The following is a 20741-nucleotide window of genomic DNA, read 5'->3' as shown; positions in this document are numbered from 1 at the left end:
AATAATAAGCTTAAATCATGTAAAGGTAGTAACTGATTGAACTCGTTTGCTTTTCAAATTATAGCCTTTTATGCTGTCCATAGCTAATAAGGCTAAGCCCTTTAAAATTTTCTCTCCAAACAGAAGTATGCAAATGATAGCTTGTTTTTGGAAAGAGAATTTATCTTATTGGAAAAGGGTCTCTTATTAAAAATAAAAAGTTATTTTTATGTAAAATAACTAAATAATTTTTATATAAAACAAAGAAAATAAAACATTTTTCTCCACAAATTACTCATTTCCACTTTGTGTGTGTCTGTATATATACAAAATTTAAAGTTTGGAGTTTAAAGACTGATTATAAAAGATTGCATAACATGTGCCCTGAATTCTTTGTCTACTAAAATCCAGATTTTGGATAGATGACAAATTTCTAATGCCATTTCACTGCCCATTTGGATAAAACCTCTGTCAAATAATATTTCAGAAAGTGTGAAATGAGTTTTCATTTTAAGATCATCAATAAATGTAAAAATCATTCATGGATGAGTTCCATGCAGTATTAAAATTCTGGGGGTTTGCTATCAAAACTGTTAAAAGAATCAGATGCCTCTAGGCAAAGGATAGGGGTCTCCAGATAATCTGTTTATTTGAAACTGTCACTGTGTTCTTTGTTTAAAATGTAGGGTCAGTCATTTCAGTGGAATGATTTACTCAAATGTGTTCCATTGTTTGCAGGTTTGATATCGCTTGTTTTAGAAAACAGGACCATTGAGACACTGGCATTCGTATGCTTTAATGCTGTTATGCTTTCATAACTTCTGATTATCAGAGTCATGGGATAAATCTGGATTTTTTGCATTTTAGAGCCCAATTGTATGAAAAAACAAAGTGTAAGCTACGTGCTGCATTCAACAGATGTGAGTGTGCTTATCGGTACAGGCAGACAATCACAATTATGTTAACGAAATTTAAAAATATGTATCTGTTATAATTAAATTAATACAACTCTCCTAGTGTGGATACAAGTAAAGACACTTTATATTGCTCTAACTGCCACTTCTAGTGATAGAACTGCATTAATGCTGATTTACATTGATTAAAACCAAATCACATCCAAAGTGAAAGTCACACTGATTTAATTTCTGCACTTTAATGGAGGTGTGAGACCTCTGAAAGGAGATTTCTGCTTTTTTTTTTTTTTTTTAACAGTGACTGACACTTCAAAGATGTCTGAAAACAAGCATAGGTTGATAATATATCACCAAGCAGACAGTGATTAAAAATGAGTGTGTACAACTAGTACAGAACAGAATCACTGTCCTTCCAGTGGGGGTGAAACCGGGAACAGGATTGTTGCATGAATTTTCCTGCAAAGTCTTTGGTAGCCAGACTAATCCCAGACACACCTCGTGCTGACCTTTACACACATACGCACAAAACTTTCTGGGAGACTTTATTCCCCCAGTCCCTTGCTTACTTCATCTCCCAGCAGGGCTGCCTGCTGGACCTGGTGATCCTGCTTCTGTACAAAGGGAAAGAGCCTCCACCTACCTTGCTCTCCTTCCCTCCCCAGTTCTTCACTCCCTCTCTCCCCCTCGGGCTGGCAGGATTCCTGGGGCAGAGCATGCAATCAGTTCGCAGGGAGCAGCCGCAGCCACAGGAAAGATGCAGAAGCAGAATCAGAAGGAGCACCTCTACAAGCTGCTGGTGATTGGGGACCTGGGAGTGGGCAAAACCAGCATCATCAAACGTTATGTCCACCAGAACTTCTCCCCCCATTACCGGGCCACCATTGGAGTGGACTTTGCCTTGAAGGTGCTGAGCTGGGATGCTGACACCGTGGTACGGCTGCAGCTCTGGGATATTGCGGGTGAGTACAGAGAACCATTTGCCTCATAACCCATCCAGAGACGATACAAAATATAGACCCAAATTCATTTGTACTGGTCTTTCTGCTGGAAACTACCAGTGCCTGTGCAGTGAGGGAGAGGAGACTGAGGAGAGAGAACTTCTAAACTTTCTAAAAACTTTCTAAAGCCTTCTAAAACCTTTCTAAAAGAGAAAAAGAGCAGATGAACACTCTGGAGTTTCCCTAAAGCTAGCAGCCCCCCAAACAAGGGGTGTCAGAGTGAAACCTGCTGTGTCTGATTTTTTCTCCCAAGCCCTTAAACACGTGTGGGGACACGGGCACCTCTCTCCAAATGCCCCAATCCTTCCCCTGCAGCTGGTGCTGTTCAGCTTGCCTCATTATATTAACAGATCTCTGACAGGAGAGAAACAAGAATTTCCTGTTACATCGATTTAATTTAGTGGAAGAGATGCAGCATTCAATAAAATGGTTAAAATCATAGTTAAAAAAATAAGGAAAAAGTGTCACTAAATTTCTTTCTCAGAACACCTTCCTTCTTCCTTTCCTTCCTCTCTCTCCTACCTTCTTTCCTTATCTCCAATGAAACGTAAACAACTTCTGACATGCTTTGAAGAAAGAAGTGTTTCTGCTTGGCAATAATCCTGGTTGTTAAAAATGTATTCACTCATGTTTACTTGTCCTTATTCAAACGTCAAGAAAAAAAAAAAAAAGATAGTTTGTGCCAGGAGAGAAAGAATAAAGAAGTCCAGCTATCCTTGCATGCGTACATAATTAAAAAGCATAGAATTTGTCACTGTTACTGCCAGTGCTTTGGAGTTTTTATCTTTGGCCTCCAATTAAAACCACAACAATTTTTTTGCCACCCCCCCTTACTAGCAATTAATTTGGATTCAGTCTGCAAAATACAAGTTTACCTTGATGGCATAATTTGCATGCTATAAGTAATCATTTTTCATTTAACGTTGGTAGGAATCCATGTATAGGTTTAACACAACGGCCTACGGCAAAAGCGAGAGCATTTCAAAATTTGAATTCGATAAAGGAGTTAACCTTTGTTAAGTAGGGAATAAAGGTGAACATTATATCAGCTGTTAGGCAACTGTGCCAGCCGGTGGCCTGAGCTAGGGGTTCAGTGATCTAGTCTGGCACAGCACTGAGCAAAACTAGTGAAATGAGAAAATTCTTGACATTCTTATTGGAGGAGGGAGCGCCTTTCTTCTGCGCTGAGCTGCCTCGGGTCTGGGCTCTGAATTTGGCACCAAGGCACTAAAACTTATGCAACGACTCTGCTTTATGCAAAACATGCATAACCTCAGCTTTTTTACACATCGGTAGAGTCTTGTGGGTTTATGATATTCAATACATTTATGCTCGGTTTTCTTTTTATTAAAAGTTGGAATAATGGGGAGAGCATTACTTTTATTGCTCACCAGTGACCAATTACAACAATAAATACATACACATCCAGCAAAACTGTTCTGCATGAGAAAAATCATTTAATAGTAAATTCTGAATGCATCAGGGACTTAGCGAATGTGTTTTGCCTGCCTTGTTTCAGAGATTTATTACACTACTAATCATGTGCTGGTGGATCATATGATGTAGCTTTCAGTCAGGCTGCAGGAGCAATTACACCAAGTTGTAGTACTGAATGACTAGCATGCTTTCTGAGTTATCACACATGACAGAGAGAATTACAACACAGTCCTAAATTTCATATGAATTGCTCAATTCAAAGCATCTCTGTGAAGGTCAAGACAGTGGCTGATAATATAAAGAGTTGCTGTCTCAGTTTTAATGACTTCTGTGTAAAGAGCTTTGGCTGTTGATGGCTGTACATAGAAAACAAGTTTTGTAAGCAGCACACTGAAGTCACACCAGCGTGGTGTTGGCATAGAAGTTACCGTAAGGCATCTGGCTGGTGAGAAAAAAGTTGTTTAAAAATGAAAGCAAAATAAAACTGTTTGGAAATATGGAGGGAATGGAAGTGTTTTATCCTGGCTGTGGCTAATCATATATCACCACTTGCAAAACACAAATATGCAAGGAGAAGAGGGAGGAAAGTAAACCCTCTGGTCTCAGAGCATCTTCTCTCTTTTGGGAGAATCTCTGTTATTAGGTCCTGTTTAGCTTTCGGGGTAAGGGAATAAATTTCCAGTCTCTGACCAAGTTGAAGGATGTTGGCTTAGGATTCAGGACATCTTGAATTGAAGCAAATGCTGCAAATGTATCAATAATGTTTCATGTCAGTATTTATATATTGATATATATTTATACGTGTGTGAGTGTGTATATAGATATATTAGGTATCATTTTAGCTCTTACATCCTCTCCTCCCCCTCTACATTATACAGCCAGTGAACTTACTACTAAGTGTAATGTGTACTCTTCATTGCACTTCACTATGTACATTAGTGGGTAGTAAATTGTTTGACAATCTAGAAATAATTTTCTCAAAAAGCTTGTGAGTAAAACTAGTGTCAAGCTTATCTACAGTATTAGTAGGATTTACATATGTGGTGACTTCACTGGAGGAGTGATACTCCATCTGTGGTAGGACCAAGCAGTTTACCCTTGTTTACCCTTTACAGACATGAGAAGAAAAGCAAATTTAGTTCATTTGGTGCCATCTAATTTCATAGTTAATGTAGTATATATTTCTGTAACGTATTCTTCTGTATCATTTAATTTGGTAAACAAAACTACAGTAAGATCTAATAGCTAAATGATGAAACTGCATTTATTTAGATGAGAGATAAATGCTGAACAATAAGGATAACTAAGCATTAGAAAAATTAATTCAGGGATAAGGTAGGTTCTGCATCACATATTATTACATTAAGGCTTGAGGGCTTTTTAACAAATAATGTATTTCTGAAGCTATGTGTGTTAAACAGGAATAATTGGACAAAACTTCATGGTTTATGATGTTATGATATCTGTAACAGCACTGGCATTAAAATCTATGAATTTATGTCTGATTCAGCAAAGTGCCTGTTTGAAGTGACTGAATTTTCACTATAGTGTGTGGGAGGACGTGTATGTGGTAGAATCCTCCTTGTCTTTAATGTCCACAAAGCAGTTCCACTTTATTTCACTGAATGTCCCAAATTCTTAGTTTTGGTGTTCATGTCCCTTTTAAAGTGTGCCATTACCTCTACTGCTGTGTCCTACATCTTTAAATCTTGCTCCTCAGTCATTTTCTTTTTTTTGGGGGGGTTGTTTCCTTATCTTTTCTGCTGCCTCTGCATGAGCATCCTTTAAATTCATTAACAGACAGTTAGAAAGAAAGCTTTAAAAGAAACTCTTAACCATATTTTGAACAAGGCTGCTGTGGTGGGGTTGGGCCCTGCAGATGCAGGCTGGGACCGCTTTTGAAGAAACCAGCTACTGCAGGCGGTAGATCCACGTGTGTTTGCTATTCACTTCTCTGCAAGGCTGCTGTCACTGCTGCTGTCTGTGTTTCATGTCCACATGGCCCCAAGATTTCTCTGCAGACCAGTTTTAGCTACAGATTCACTGCAGGGAGCAGGTCTGGGAGTGCAGCGGAGGGCAGAGAGCAGCACTTCAGAGCCTTCCCCCCCCCCCCCGCTACTTTTTCACAGCAGTGTCAGCATCACCATTATCCCCCCTGCTGAGTCTGTGTGAGCTGGCTTATTCATTGCTACCAAAAAAAAAGCTTCTCATCTCATAAAGAGTTGGACCAATGCATTGAAGGTGTCCATATGATACTGGTAGTGAAAGAACAGTTTCATTTCCTTCCCCTGCAACTTTCACCTTCAGAAACAGTAATCTTTGCACAGATATAGGCAAATGCCTCTGCAGTTGTAAAGATTTTAAGACTGTTATGCTCCAGAAGGAGTAAATGAACCGTTCACTAGTGCCAGGCACAGCACATCCTCAGTGGTTTAGGCTTTTAGTGGCTGCTAAGCATTGCAGTACATATGCATAAATGAGATAGTCATGGTGATTTATAAGGGTAAGTTACCTTGAAATTACTGTTCTGCAAACACAAATAAGTCCCTGGCTGTGGTGGGTTTATTTCAGTATAGATCTGCAGTGGGACCCATGGGCCTGATCCTGCTGACAGCCTGCTTTTCCACATTCTGGGGTGGTGAACACCACCTCAAGGCTTGCTTAGGTTTCAGTCTGTAAAGATAACTTGAATTTAAAGGTGAAAATTTTGCAAGTTGTTTTGAAGTGAAAGGTAAAAAATATTTAAATTTTCTACACAATTTCCAGCTTCTCAGCATTGGCTAAAGGCCCTCTGTAAATGCATGGTAGTTCCCAGAAACTTTTGCCTCTTAGGATGAAGGATGATGGCAAGAAGTAAATCTCATTGTAAAATTGGGCATTAGGCAATTTTAATCAGCTTTTATCTTGCACTACATTTTAGATGCGGTGGGCAAGATGGTGGTCATTATCTGAGTTTTAGCACTTTATCATTAGTTTTTATAACTTTATCAGAGATCATAGTGGTTAGTGAAATCTGCAGATTTCTGTACGAGCCATGCTGGCAAATTTATGTGGGGTGTATTTTTATAAACCATGATAATTCAGCTTTTGATGCTTTAAGCCCATAAAATAATACCTTTCCCTGCTGCAGAAGTGCCACTTGGATTGGGATAAACGTTCAGGAATGTGCCATTCAGACAGGAAATCCTGTCCTTTAATGGAAATCTTGTTGCTTTAGCATCTCGGTCTCACTGGGTTCACTTTAAGATGGGCTGGGATTCATCTGGTTTAACAAATAGACATCTTGTACGGAACCATCTGAGTATAAGCTACTCACCCCGTGCTCACCAGGGGCTTGAGGGTAGAGGTTAAATACCTCCATAATGAAGCTTTTGTGACCACTCTTAAATGTCTATCCTTGCTGAGAAGATGCCCCTAGATACCTCTTCTCAGTCGAGTACAAAAGGATCTTAGATACACCCAGCTAATTTTTTTGAACCTAAATTAGGGCTGATGAATCCCCATGTAAAGCACTGTCCCAGTGGGCAAAGGCTATTAAACTTGTGGGGTTTGATGCCAGATGCCAGTGGCCTTGCAAGGGATGCAGTAAAATACCATGGGCCGGATCAAGCAAACATTTCACAAGTTTCTTACCTTTCCAATGAAAAGCAAACCCCATCTTCCTCGACCTCTCTTGCAATAAAACAGACTCTAATGCTCAAGGCTGCCTGTGAGATAGCACTGAATACCCAATGCTCGATCTATTTTGCAGCCTAATTACTGCCTAAGCCATTGTGTTGCTGAAAACCTAAGGCCAGATTCTGACACCTTTAATACATCAAACAGTGCCTATTTTCATGAGTAATTCTGCTAAATGAAAAGGTTTTAGGAACCTCATCTATTAAGATAGGGGTTTGTTCACATAAGGAAGAATCTTTGGGGAAAAAAAGAGTTGTCCTGGACCCTCTGACAAAATATGTAGCTCTCCAAACACAATGCAAATGCTAGAGATCACTTTTTCACAATTTAAATGAAATAAAAGTAAAGCAATTATGCAAACGACATAGAACTAAAAGTCTCTGGTTTTCAAATCACCTCTTTTTCCATTCAAAGTTTCACGATGTCTTTATGCCAAGTATGTTCATGTATTAATTGCAACTGATGGGGAAAAAGACCACTTCAGAAAGGGGTTAGGCAGTTTATTCAGCCAGCAGCTCCATCCTTTCTCTTTCTTTGAAGGGATTGATAATGGAAGTGGTGAGCCCTGTCATCCTGCATAAGGCTGCTTTTACAAACATGGTGGCTTTTCTGTGCAGTGAAAAACCTAAGTATCTGCAAAAGCAGCTGGAAGCAGGAGGTGAAAACATTGTGGGCCACTACTAGCCAGAAGACCACATCATGAGAGCCTTTTATTCCTCTAATAACTTTGTTTGTGATTAATGATTTTATGATGTGTATTAGTAATTTAGTTCATGTTCCATGACGTGTCCCACCTGTCTTAGAGATCTGTGTCCCAATAAATATGTGTAAAGCCCAAGTTTAGCTGTTCTTACATCATCTACATCTCATCTAGAGTGCAAGCATCTCTCAAACTTTGCATGAGAAGTAGAAAGTATAACTGAAATATAATATGCTTCAAAAACTGCTTGTTATGTTGCTGCTTGCCTCACTGCTAAGTTTCTACCAGACCTTGACTTTTGTTTGAAGGCACCTTCTTGCAGATGAAAAAAAGTTGCTCAACAAGGAGATTATTGAATAGCACATGACTTAGCCATTTATCTGATTAGCCCACTGATAGGTATCATAAGACATTTTAATAAAGCATAGCCATAAGAAATTTTCAATATGACCTCATATTTCCCAGGAATTATATATTTCTGTTTTGCTTTATCAATGGGACACAGTGTTTGTTTAAGGTGAAAAAAAAATCTAACATGAATTTGGAGCAGACAGACATCCGCTTTTGGTTTCTGTATCATGTGAATGACTTTCTCCTTCCTGCAACAGCTGGTGCATGACACCAAAGATAAACATCACAAACAGATGGTCTTGACCCCATAAGTGCGTTCAGTGCTATTTCCATTAACTGAAACTGCATGGTCTGGAAGCCCAGTAATCAGCACTCTTCAGTTCTCAATCCAGCCTTACATTTGACAGCACAGTTTCCATCAGATAAAACCTCCACAGGTAACCTTCCCAGGGTCTGAAGCAGACTGCCAATCTTCTCGTCTTCCTAACTTATTCAAGATTATGCACGTTGAGAAAATAAAGCTAGAAACACGTTTCCACTGAATGTTGTCTATTTCCGTAGCACCTTTTCTCAGCTATAAAAGCATATGGCGAAATACAAGAGCTGTCTTGCTTAAAGACTGCTGTTGTTGTGAGATGTTTCACGAATTTACAATTCTACTTTTTCGGATCACAGCTCAGCAGTAGACATCCATGGAAATTCTATTTTTTCACTTCAAGAAAAACTCTGTGTAATTTATTTGCATTATTGGAAACATTTTTTCAAAGTTCCCATGAAAACAGCTTATATATTTACAAACCCACAGCTGATCAACATACCACATCCTGATCTCAAGTGTGTTAATTTTTACACTCTTAATCATATAAAATGATAGATATTTACAAATGTCCAAGTTTGAATACAATATGATGTTAGCTCACAAAAATATTGTAAAAAACTTCCCAGAAAACATTCTGAATTTAGAAGAAAACCCATGAAGCTTCTGAACAGATCTAGTGTGAAACATCTCCTCCCAGATCTTTTCACTGGAGCAATACAGCTCTTCATATTGCTGCTGCTCTGCTATTTCTTAGAACACTTTCCATGTTTGTAAGGCTTTAAATTTGCCTTTCTCACCTCTGTGTTTTAGTTTGCCAGTACAAGCAAATTCATAATGACTGTAATGCCTGGTATGGCTCCAGAGCTTAATTATGTTACTGTTGATTATTATCACTTGCATGAGAATGTGCAGTATCCTCTTTGTGCATGAGCAGATCGGCTGTTAGATGTTTCCCACAAAATACCACAACATCAACGAGTTTCCAATCTGGTACCTAGATATTTTTGTGACTCCTGTTTAAATCCCTATAATGTACACCAAGACCCTTGGTACTGTCCACATCTCTAGAAATCTGGCAGCTTAATAAGACTGTACACTAAAGTTCAAGCTTGTCATAAAGTTATTGAATTTCCTTGGCTGTTCGCTTTCTAACTCCTTTTTCATGCTATATAATCTTCGGCGTTTTCATACAAATGAGCCTAGCATGGTACTTGTCATTATTTAGACAAAGAGTAGCTTTCCAGAGACTTACAAAATTAAGTCCTACCTTTAGTAACGTTCTCTTAGAAAACCTGCTATGTGAAATATTGACCTAGATTGGAAGCAATGATTTTTACAAGGTGGTGTTTTTTTTTCCCCCTCCTACTTTCTTTATCACAGGTCAGGAAAGATTTGGAAACATGACCAGGGTATATTACAGAGAGGCCATGGGGGCATTTATTGTCTTTGATGTTACGAGACCTGCAACATTTGAAGCAGTGACAAAATGGAAGGAGGATTTGGACTCTAAGTTGGTTCTTCCAAATGGAAAACCTGTGCCGACAGTCCTCTTAGCAAACAAATGCGACCAGGGAATAGATGTTCTTATGAACAACGGCATCAAGATGGATCAGTTCTGCAAAGAGAATGGGTTCGTGGGCTGGTTTGAAACATCAGCCAAGGTAATGTTTCCATTTCTTTTTGAATGTTTCTCCAAGCACAGAGAAATTAGCTTGTAAAATACTTCACTCAATTGAAATGTGTACCTTGCAAAGCTCCTCTTTGATGGAATTAATTAAAGGTGAACTTTTAAATTAACACATTTCTATTTCTTTTAGGCCTTTTATTGCAAGGCAAATTATATGTGACATTCTGAAATGCTGCTGCTCTAATCATAGGTCAGCAGTAAAATATGTATCTGGTCAACAACTTACTGCATAATAGCCTGGGGAGGAACATGACCTTTGGCAAGGCACAAAAGCTACCTCTTATGAATGATATGAGGATATTTTTCATAATTCTTAACTGTTAATATTATCTCAAAATATTTATATAACCACTATGCCTGAGAAATGCTGATCAGAGTCAATAGCTTTATTGTACTATCTTCCAGAAAAAAAGTCAGTCTACTGTAGCACTTGTACGATGCCTATTGTTAACGAGCTCTCATTCTCAACAGCCTTTGAAAAAAATCACATATCTGGGGAGGAAGGAAAGTTCAGTGGTCAAAGTGCCGAATGAGCTGCTCTGAGGTTCAATTCCTTGCCTTGGCACAGATTTCCTGGGCACCTATAAGAAAATGGAGATAAAAATTAGAAAGGGCACTGAGACTTTTAGAGTATAAAGGCCCAAGGTACAGTGATCCTGTATATCAATTTGGGATTTCTCAGATAATCTCAGCACATGCAAGATTTGGAAAGCTGGCATGTGAAATATTGATTTGAACACAACAATTCAATGGATATTGTGTTTATTGTCTTCTTCGATAATGAAAGTTGGTGTCATCATTAACAGCTCTGGGGAACGTTTGGATGTTATAAATATAAGCAATCTATAAGTCTGCTTTGACCTAGATTGTTAGTAGGCTGAAAGCTACATTCAATTGTTCAGTTTCTTTTAAACACTTTATTAGAGTTATTTAAGAAACTTTGGAGTGTATACTTGTATTTTACTTTTCTAGTCTTGACTCCCTCCTTCTTTAAGCACTAATATTTCAAAGTGTCTAGTTCTGGTTTAAAAAACAGGCCAAGCTCTCTTACATCAGGTTCTTCATAATAATTAAGGCAGAAAGCTAATTATTCCGCGGGGGACGGGGGGGGGGGGGGGGGGGGGGGGGGGGGGGGGGGGGGGGGGGGGGTGGATGGGGCGAGCGGAGAAAAAGAAAGAAAAGAAAAAGAAAACCCAAAGAGTGAAGCATTTGGAATGGCAGCTGTCAGTAAAGGTGTGGAGAGTTAGGGGTTTACAGCACAAATTATTATTATTTCTTTATATATATATATGTATTCTGGCCCTTTCCAATATTTTATTAGGTGTCTAATTGTCTTTCAGGCCACAAATAACAGGAAATATCTGGTTTATTTAGAATTTAATATTTAGAATCCAGTTCACCAGTGATGTGTAGCACTGTATATGGCTGTTTTCTTCAACATTACTTTTTCTTCATTTCTGACATGTACATGAGTGGACATTTCCTAGGACAAGAACTAATTCACTGAAAACTGAGGCCTGAGGGCAAAACCACTGCAAAAATCATGTGCAGAGATATGAATCGCAAATTGTTTTAAAATGCTAGCATCTAAAAGACTTTCAGAGAGAATGAGAGGGAACAGGATGGACCATTGTTTAAAGGATACAGGGCTATAGTTTCATTATTCTAGGTTTGGATTAGCAAAGTCATGCAGCCGGTCACTGCTCTTCGGCCTTTGAGAAGGGAATCTGTCCATTGAATTCCATACATCAAGCATCTGTCCACTTCTTAAAAGAACAGCCACATTTATTGGGCCAAGGGCCGTTGCAGGTCATGACATGGTATGAATGTACAAACAATTTCAAAGGTCACAAAGAGGTTTTACTGTGAGGATGGATCCAGTCTTGGGCAAAACTATGGAAGTATAAAGGACATGTAAAGTTTAAAAACAGAGGAAAATTTTTCCAAGTCTTTCTAAGCCACGTAGAATTCAGATTCTGAGTTATTTTTAATGAAGGAAATATCTAGCTTCTTCCTACTTTATTTAACTCAGAAGCCCAAGCTGTCCTCAGGTTATCCATGCAATCATGTAGGAACAGAAAGAAATCCAGTTACGACAAGACTGGTCTTCAAAAGCCACTGTGAAGGGAGCAGTGGGAGTTAAGAACACATAACTCTGTTATCAGACTGTTCACTGCTGATATAGACTAAAGGCTAGAAACTGTTATTCTGCAATCCCCACACCTGATTTCCACCGAGAATTGGAGGCTCCTGACTTTAAAATGATGTAAAGAAGAATAATTCTATGAAAGACGGTAGAATCACAATGTGTAGGCTAAGTTAGATCAGAATAATTTTCCCACCTGGTCTAAGTTCTGAACTAAAGCCTACATTTTTTTTTTTTTAAAACAAGAATTATTATTAGTGCTGTTTTAGAATATTGGATGTTACATGTACCTGGTATTCTTTCAGCCTAGGGTATATTAAATAATTGAACTTGGGTCTGGGGAAAATAAAAACCTAGCTATGTTTGCTGTAGAGAACAGAAACCCTTTTCTGAAGCGAAATAATACTGACAGAGAAGTCATCATATTGGAGCTAGCAGTTTTAGCAGTTCAAATAAGAAATAACTCTTTTTTGTGGTATCCTGGAATAATTAGATCTCCAGAGGTTTTCTGCAGACGTGCTTGGAAATGTTATTGCCTTCAGAGCAAACTGGATATGATTTATGCATTTTGGAAAAACAAAGGTGATTACTTACAAAAATACATCTTTTAGTTCTGGTTCCCTTGCAGAGTAGCATGCTGTGTATGTACCTACCATATTTCAAGCTGTCAATGGTCTGAGATTTTTGTCTGTAGCATTGGCAGATTACACCAAAACCCATCACTGCATTATTCCCTGGTGCTATTTTTCTAAAGTTAACGACTTCAATATAAAACATTTGAGCCACCTAATACATTCTCATGTATTAGTTTTGATTCTTACATTAATCTGAAGGAAATACTCAGCCTGTTCCAATCTTCTGCTCCCTACGAAGGTAGAAGAATTTGTTCTGGTAGTTTGCCATGTAAGAAAGGACTTGCTGGGCAATAGCACAACGTTATCACGTCACGAGTTATACATATCACCATACATCCAGCCGAGAGCCTGATCTTTTTTATATATACATATTTAGTTTGCTCATATGGATTGCAGTCTGAAAGGCACATACCCAGATAGTAATGGAATAACCCTTAACTGTAAATTCTTTAATAAATTTCTACTGTGAAAGAGGCATTTTTTTAAAAAAGGAGGGAAGTTTCTCCTTCCTGTCACATATCTGATTATCCAGCATGGGGCCAGAGTAGCTGAGAGGTCCACTCACATTTCCAAGCCTTTAAATTGTTCTCACCACAATTTCTAGTTCAAAGAGGTGACCTTTTGACTTGGATTAGAAAAGCAGCAATTTCAAGCTTATTATCACTTTATGAAGAAAATGGAAATTATGCATCAAAACAGACAAGTCAGGCAAAACTAAATGTTCTTGAAAACACCTACTCCAGAAATAACTTGAAATACCTTACAACCGACCACAGCTGTGCTGTGATTGTGCCCAAGTTCCTCTTTTCCCTGCTGTAATTCAGCTGTTAGAAATAAAGAATTAGGTGAAAAGACACTCACATTTTGTCCCAGTTCCCCAGAAGGGGTGGTAGCTGTGCCTTTCAGATCCTAACCAAACTAGCTTAAGCACACAGCTTGTTGTCTGCTGAGCATCACAGCCTGGAGACTGAATAAACACCGAGTCTCTGGGCTATTTGGATACATCCTGTTTGGATGAGGAAAAAGTTATAGATTCTTTACTTCTCTTGGAAAAGTGGGTAATAACATGCCCTTCCTCCAGCTCTTGTCTGACAGGCAGTCCACAGTCTGTCATAGTGCCCAAATGCTGGACTAGGAATCAGGAGTCCTCTCCATCACTGATCTACCGGGTGACCTTCAGAAAGTCACTCTCTCCTCTGGTCCAGCCTCTTCTTCCACAAAGCAAGGACAGCAATTCTGCTCATCTTACCAGTGAGCTCTGTGAATAAACCAAACTCTGTTAGCCCTTGTTTAAATGACAAATTCTTCAGTTCTTCTGACTGGGCAATTATTATAAAAGTTGAAAAAAAAATAATCTATATGGTAGACTTGCAGAAGAACAGGATATACGGTTTTGATTTCCATAAAGATATCTGAGGTTTGGACATTTATTTAAATGAGGCTGACACACTACAGCTGATCTGCTGATCTGGTAACTGAAACCAAAGCAATCCATCTGATACAGCCAGACCCACTTAGAGAGGTATGGCTCCTCACAGTGTCCTTTTAATTTACTCAGAAAAAAAAAGTCTAATGAATCTCACTGCACACAGCGAGGCAAATATTTAAGCTTCTGCCATAAACCAAGAAATGAAGCTGACACCTAAGGCAGGTGCTTTCAGTTCAGATATACAGTCACTGTGCGGAATCCTCTGCAGAGTTCATTTCCTGTAACTAAAAGAAGTTGATTCAGATTATCCTACACGTATGAGCTGTCCTGTAGCTCTCTGGATCACTTTTATGAAATAAATTCTTTAGTGCTGGCCAAAAGCTGGAAATTCACAGAATCACAAAATGGTTGAGTTTGGAAGGTCATTTAGTCAAACAATTTTGTCGCAGAATATCCACCCAGCTGTAAGAACTCGATCACAGAAATTACCTCGTTCTCAAAGAGTTGCAGTCACAGAAGTTGACATCCATGAATTTCATGTTCATTCATCTAGATTGTTTTTAACTCGTATGGTTGTGTTTCTAGGAAAACATTACCGCAGCAATATGGCACATCTGAATAAGATGCTGCTGCCAGCAATTTCCAAGGGAGCTCTGCTAAGTGTGCGTGTGGAGCCATTCCCTCAGATTCCTTGCTCCAGGGTTAAAACATCCTGAAAGTAATTTCCCTGCTTCTAGATTTTAGCACATTATAGAATCAAAAAAAAAGGTGGAAGCTATGTGATTCTCACTGGGCTCGCATCTAATACCTGAATATTTCAGAATTTTTAAATGTTTACTTAAGGGAACTAGATTCCCTTCAACTCCAGTAGTAGAGCCCAAGGTTGTGTCTCTAAGACCTCTAAGTCTTAGACCTCTAAGGTCTAAGGCTGGCTCAGACCTCCCCAAGTGTCCATGTTAGCCAGCTGCGCCTGCATACGTGTTGTTGTTCACCCTGACTGCAAGGTAAGATGCAGAAGCATCAGATTCAGTCAGAGAAAGAAACTACCCAAATGCAGAAAGGGAGCAGCTTTGTACCAGAAAACAACCAGACAGACAAATCTAAGATACCTGCATGGCACAGAAGGAAAAGGTTCATCTGGAAGTGAAACAGGCCCATAAAACTAGCAAATGCCTTCCCTCTCTGTAAAGAACTAAGAGCCAGGGTAGTCTGTGGGGATTTATTTCGTATATTAAAATGGAATGTTCTAAATGTTAATGTTCTGCATCTGCATTGGAGATGACAGATAAGGGGGAAGGCAATCCAGAATGCAAAGAAGCTTGGTGAGCTTCTGTACTGCTTTGAGACACTTGCAATAAAGTATTTCTTTTCCTTCCTGTTGATTGTTGCATTACAAGACTGCGACATTATTTCCCATAGCAATAGGTTCAAAGGTTTTAAATCATTCAGCTCTCCCTCCCTGCACTGAGTTGCTATCCATTCCATAAAACTGCCCTTCGGAACAACACATCTGAAGGAGATCGATCTACAGAGCAAACTATAATTTCATTTGTGTCTTTCAGCGTTCCTTTCTGGCTTTCAGAGATTGCTCAGAGTAATTTTCTTTGCCTTGCTTTCTTTGGTAATACAATAAGGAGCAGCATGTGCTGATTTTCACTTTTGCATTCCTTCTTGATGGGGTCAAGTGAAAGACTGACTCAAGTGGCCAAACATCATCACAGGAGCTGGGTTCAGGTCCTTGCTCTGGCAGACAGGCGGGGTAAGTCACTTAGGGCTGGATTCGTGATTTAGCTCTTGCATCGCTGACTGTGACAGTGTGTTTCAGGTGCTGGGGCTACTGAGGCACAAAAGTCACAGGAATGGGTTAGGCACCTCAGAGGACAGGGTAAGAAGAGATGCTCAGAAAAGGGTTTCATAAAAACTAGCACGCTAAATCAGGATGTCAATGTGAGAAGCAGAGCAAAAGCAGGAAGAGAGGACTGATAGCAACAAAGGCACCATGATACAGGTAAGATCCTTTTTGGAGGAGAGGAGAGGAGAGGAGAGGAGAGGAGAGGAGAGGAGAGGAGAGGAGAGGAGAGGAGAGGAGAGGAGAGGAGAGGAGAGGAGAGGAGAGGAGAGGAGAGGAGAGGAGAGGAGAGGAGAGGAGAGGAGAGGAGAGGAGAGGAGAGGAGAGGAGAGGAGAGGAGAGGAGAGGAGAGGAGAGGAGAGGAGAGGAGAGGAGAGGAGAGGAGAGGAGAGGAGAGGAGAGGAGAGGAGAGGAGAGGAGAGGAGAGGAGAGGAGAGGAGAGGAGAGGAGAGGAGAGGAGAGGAGAGGAGAGGAGAGGAGAGGAGGAAAAAGAAAAAGTGAACTGCAGCAGTCATGACAACGCCTACGGTGTTTTGTGTAGAGCAAAAGCGCTATAAGGGAGATGACAGTTAAGGCATTTCAACTTAGAGACCCTCTGAATGACATTGTTTCATACTGTTGTCTCACCTATATTATCTTTCTTTTTGGAAACATAATTACTTTTATTTTTAGACATAAGTGGGGCTTTTACCATGTTTCAGTACAATTAGTAAGATGTTTGTGATTACTCTTCTCTGTCCAATCTTACACTGTGATTGCTGGTTTCTTTGTATTTGTTGGGTGGATTTTCACCTTCTCCTTTTTCTCTGTCCTTCCCTAGACTGCCTTTCAACACCTCCTGCTCTCTAAAATTACCAGGTCTCTGGGTGTCTGTGTCTGGATAGCAGATCACCTTCTACTGTCTGCAGCTGCTTTGCTGCCTAGCAGAATATTGATTTTTCCTTTGCAAAACATGCTGGAGGAGGAGAGGTGCAGAAATCAATATTTCATTAGACAGACCAGAATACAGCAATGCCTGATCCACAGACCTAGGACATGAAGTGGGCACCGTGGGATCAGCGTTGTAACGAAAGGCACTAGTAGCATGAGAAAGGAAGCGGTCAGGGCATGGAGCTGGGACAGCAGGTGTTGCTTCGTTGGCACAAGCACAGGCTCCTTGCAGCAAGTGACTTCATGTGTCACTTCTCCTCCATACCATGTACCAGTTGTTGTCTGAACCATGGGAGAAGGCTGGAGCGAGACACAAGCCCAAAACCAGCTGTGCTCTCTACCGGGTCACCCTGCCTTTCTGCTCCCCTTGCACCCCGGCAGAAATTTTCACCCACACAGCTTAGGCAGTTCATGTAAACGTTCAGGCTGAGAAAATGCCTCTGATCCAACACACACTATGGGCAGGACTTTTTATTCCTTTTCTCTCATACGGAACAAAAGGCAGAAATTGAGTCTCATGGGGGCAAATGCTTTAAATAGTGAATTCTCACAAACCAGCACATTTTGCTTGAAGAGGTGAGAGCTCAGCAGGCGCATCTGAAGGGATGATACCCTGGCAGAGAGGAAGGTGGGCACGGACTGAAAGCAGAAGCCTTTTCAGGTGGAATGGCCAGAGCTGGGGATGATCTCTATCTGCGTCTAATCCCACTTCACAGATGTTCAGTAGATCTAGGCAGACACCTACCAAGGAAACAGTAAACTCAATCTAAAATGCAATTAACACTGTAATAAGGGATATGGCTCAAATTTGGTAAATAATTTTATTTAAAAGGAGAAAAATCAATGCAGAAAAAAAGAAGCTTTTAATTTACCTATTCCCAAACCTAAATATTTTGACTTTTTATGTCAAAACAATACTTGCATGTTCAAATTTGGCTTTCTTCCCCCAGAAAGCTATAGAGGTTTAAAAAGAAGTTTAATAATCCCATTTCATTTTTCTTTGAGTTCTGGCTCAAGAAAAACGACATTTTTTTTTCCTTCTTAATTTTTAGGCTTGGTTCTGACACATGTATTTCTAGAGGGATGTACACCTATACCTATTTTATGCTTTTGTGGGCTTGGATTTTTTCCCCCTTTCCCACTCCTATAAAATGCTGGCCTCAAATCTAACAAAGAGGGTTGCTGTTAATACATCTGAACATTAATCAATATGGGCACAATCTCAGATAGTCCCTAAGACATTATTGAAAAAATACATGCTGGCATCCCAAGCAAGAATCAACACATGGGTAAATTAAAGGCTTATCAGTCCACTGATAAAGTACAACACAATTCAAAAGATTCTTATGTGTGTGTTTTTGTGCATTTAACAATCCTGTTTTCTCTTCAGTTTTCTAAGCAGTACCGAGAGATAGTTTTCACTGCTTATTCTTTCTAATAAAATTTCACAGTGTTCTGAAAAAGACATTTGGTGCACGCTTGAGGAATTTGCTTGTCTGGTCTGAAAGTGCCATGTGATACAGTAACATTTTAACATCTCAGTACAGAGCTGTTTTCCAGCTCTGTATTACTTTCCAGGGGTTAGTATGTAAATGACTTGTCTAAAGATTTGGATTTTTACAACCAACTGATAACCTTTACAGGTCAAAGATCAAATATTTAAGTTCACTTGTGTAGCTGAAGAAACCTATGAAATCTTGGCACTAATTAACATTCTCATTTAGATCCCCAGGTGGTGCAAAGGGATAGTTAATGGAATTTGTGGGGCTTTGCCATTGATTTCAAGGGGACTAGAAATCAGCCTCACAGAGTCCGTTACTTCAGACTTTGAGCTTCATATAACTCCGACCATCTGTACTGAAACACACACAGACATGTTCTCTAGTTTCTTTTATAGCTGAACTTCATATTTAAACATTTCATCTGACTTTTTTTGAACATACACATTAAAAAAGATGTTTCACATGTTAAATTTTACAGGTTATTTTATTAATGATGCTGAATTGATGCTGAGCATTTGGTGAAGGTAGACTTGATGGCATTGTGTGCATGGGTGTTTGTGGTCTCAGTACAACAGACTTGGAACATTCAGCTTGGAAACCTGGGTAGTCTTCGATTGCAAATAAAAACATAATATTCATGGAGCAAGAGAAGTATGTGCATATACATAAATACATACAGATATATATTGGTATGCATTTCTGTATGTATATATGTGGGGGTGTGTTACGATTTCACTGAGGATTGACGCTACAGTGAGGTTTCTATCTCCTGTCACATAAAATAAGTTATCAGTGGTGATAGTAGAAGAGTGTCTTTTTATGCTTGAAAGCAAATCCAAACAAATCAGTGGCTGTCATTAAAAAAAAAATTTTACTCCGTATTACTGCTTATTTTATATGCTGTGTGGAGCTGTGTCTCACTGGTCAGGCTGCTTCAGCTTTGCTTATTCTACAGAGTAAGGGTTGCTGCAAGTTAAATAAGCTATTGAAGTAAGCCATGTGTTGAAAAAGATGTGCTTTGCCTTGAATTCCAAACCCCTAGACTGAGGATTTCAGTCTTACAAATGAAACCAACAGTGGTATATCACTTCTGAAGCAATACATTTGGCATAGGTCAGCCTCAACAAAAAATGAGGACTCCAAATGATACAGAACTTTTTTTACTGTTTTGTGAATAACTTGAGGTTGTTTCAGTTGATCCATTTATTCAATGAATCTAGTTTCATTGTGAGCACTGCATACAGAAATCTTGAAACTGCAGAAAAGGCTTTAAAAAATAAGTGCTATCGATGGCTGTAGTTGCTGATAGGTAATTAATAATTTGAACATCAGAGTAACAGTTATTCAAGCAGTGAAATACAGAATCTGGAGCTTTACTTCAGGCATCTGTCTTTACTATCCCTCTGGCATTTGTTTGTTTAGTTTATTAAAGCAATTAAATCGCCAAGAGTTTGGGGTAATTTAAAATGAGCTTTGTGTATAATTTCAATGAGATATGAATCATAATATATGTAAAAACTAACTAACTTAAAAACTACAGTAAGCATTATTTAATACAGTCAATTTCTGAAAGCTGTTTATTAAGGAAAGTAAACTTTTGATGTTGCCTAGAGAAAAGTTTGATTATGCGTAGGAAATATGCAGCATGGTGTAATTAATATTGACTAATCAACCTCTCTTTCTTTTTCACTTGCAGGAAAATATAAACATCAATGAAGCTTCCAGATGCTTGGTGAAACACATAATTGCGAGTGAGAGTGATCCAGTTCAGTCTATTGAACCAGATATTATAAAACCACACTTGAATTCCTCCAAGATTGTCAGTTGTTCAGCTTGCTTTAAATCCTAAGAGACTTCCAGACTATTACACAACCTGAACAGCTATGATTCAGAATTTACATTTTATCCAACGTACCCATCCTGTCCAGATTTTCCATAAGCAGATTGTCATTTTCTCAAAAATATACTTAATTTTTTCTGTAATTTTTTGACAGCTAAAATTTATTATGAGCTGTTCTTTGATAGCAACTATTCAAAACTGTCTTTGGCTATTGGTCAAATAAGATTCACGGTGACGGCTGTGTTTGCCCAGTTGGGTAGCACCACCAGTGATAACAAAACCTATTTCCTTGCAGTGTGGTTCCTGAAAGTTCCTATCTGTGATGTGACTGCAGCAAGACCCTACTT

General features: G+C 39.2%; 1 protein-coding gene across 1 annotated transcript; it reads left to right on the top strand.

Annotated features, from left to right (window-relative positions):
* Positions 1-1592: 1592 nt before the first annotated feature.
* On the top strand, positions 1593-20476 carry RAB38 (RAB38, member RAS oncogene family). The gene is made up of 3 exons (XM_040584201.1): positions 1593-1852; positions 9757-10037; positions 20251-20476. Exons 1-3 carry the CDS (start codon positions 1648-1650, stop codon positions 20401-20403), a joined length of 639 nt encoding a protein of 212 aa, XP_040440135.1. The 5' UTR covers positions 1593-1647; the 3' UTR covers positions 20404-20476.
* The last annotated feature ends 265 nt before the right edge of the window (positions 20477-20741 follow it).

This window comes from Falco naumanni, chromosome 2, assembly GCF_017639655.2.
Source record: "Falco naumanni isolate bFalNau1 chromosome 2, bFalNau1.pat, whole genome shotgun sequence".
Lineage (NCBI taxonomy): Eukaryota > Metazoa > Chordata > Aves > Falconiformes > Falconidae > Falco > Falco naumanni.
Note: the sequence above shows the minus strand (reverse complement) of the source record. Positions and strands in the feature narration are given on the sequence as shown.

Excerpts from the sequence above, each read along its gene's own strand:
- RAB38 (XM_040584201.1), top strand. The coding sequence starts at position 1,648 with ATGCAGAAGCAGAATCAGAAGGAGCACCTCTACAAGCTGCTGGTGATT. Across the intron at positions 1,853-9,756 it reads GCAGCTCTGGGATATTGCGG|GTCAGGAAAGATTTGGAAAC; the intron begins GTGAGTACAGAG and ends TCTTTATCACAG. Across the intron at positions 10,038-20,250 it reads GGTTTGAAACATCAGCCAAG|GAAAATATAAACATCAATGA; the intron begins GTAATGTTTCCA and ends TTTCACTTGCAG.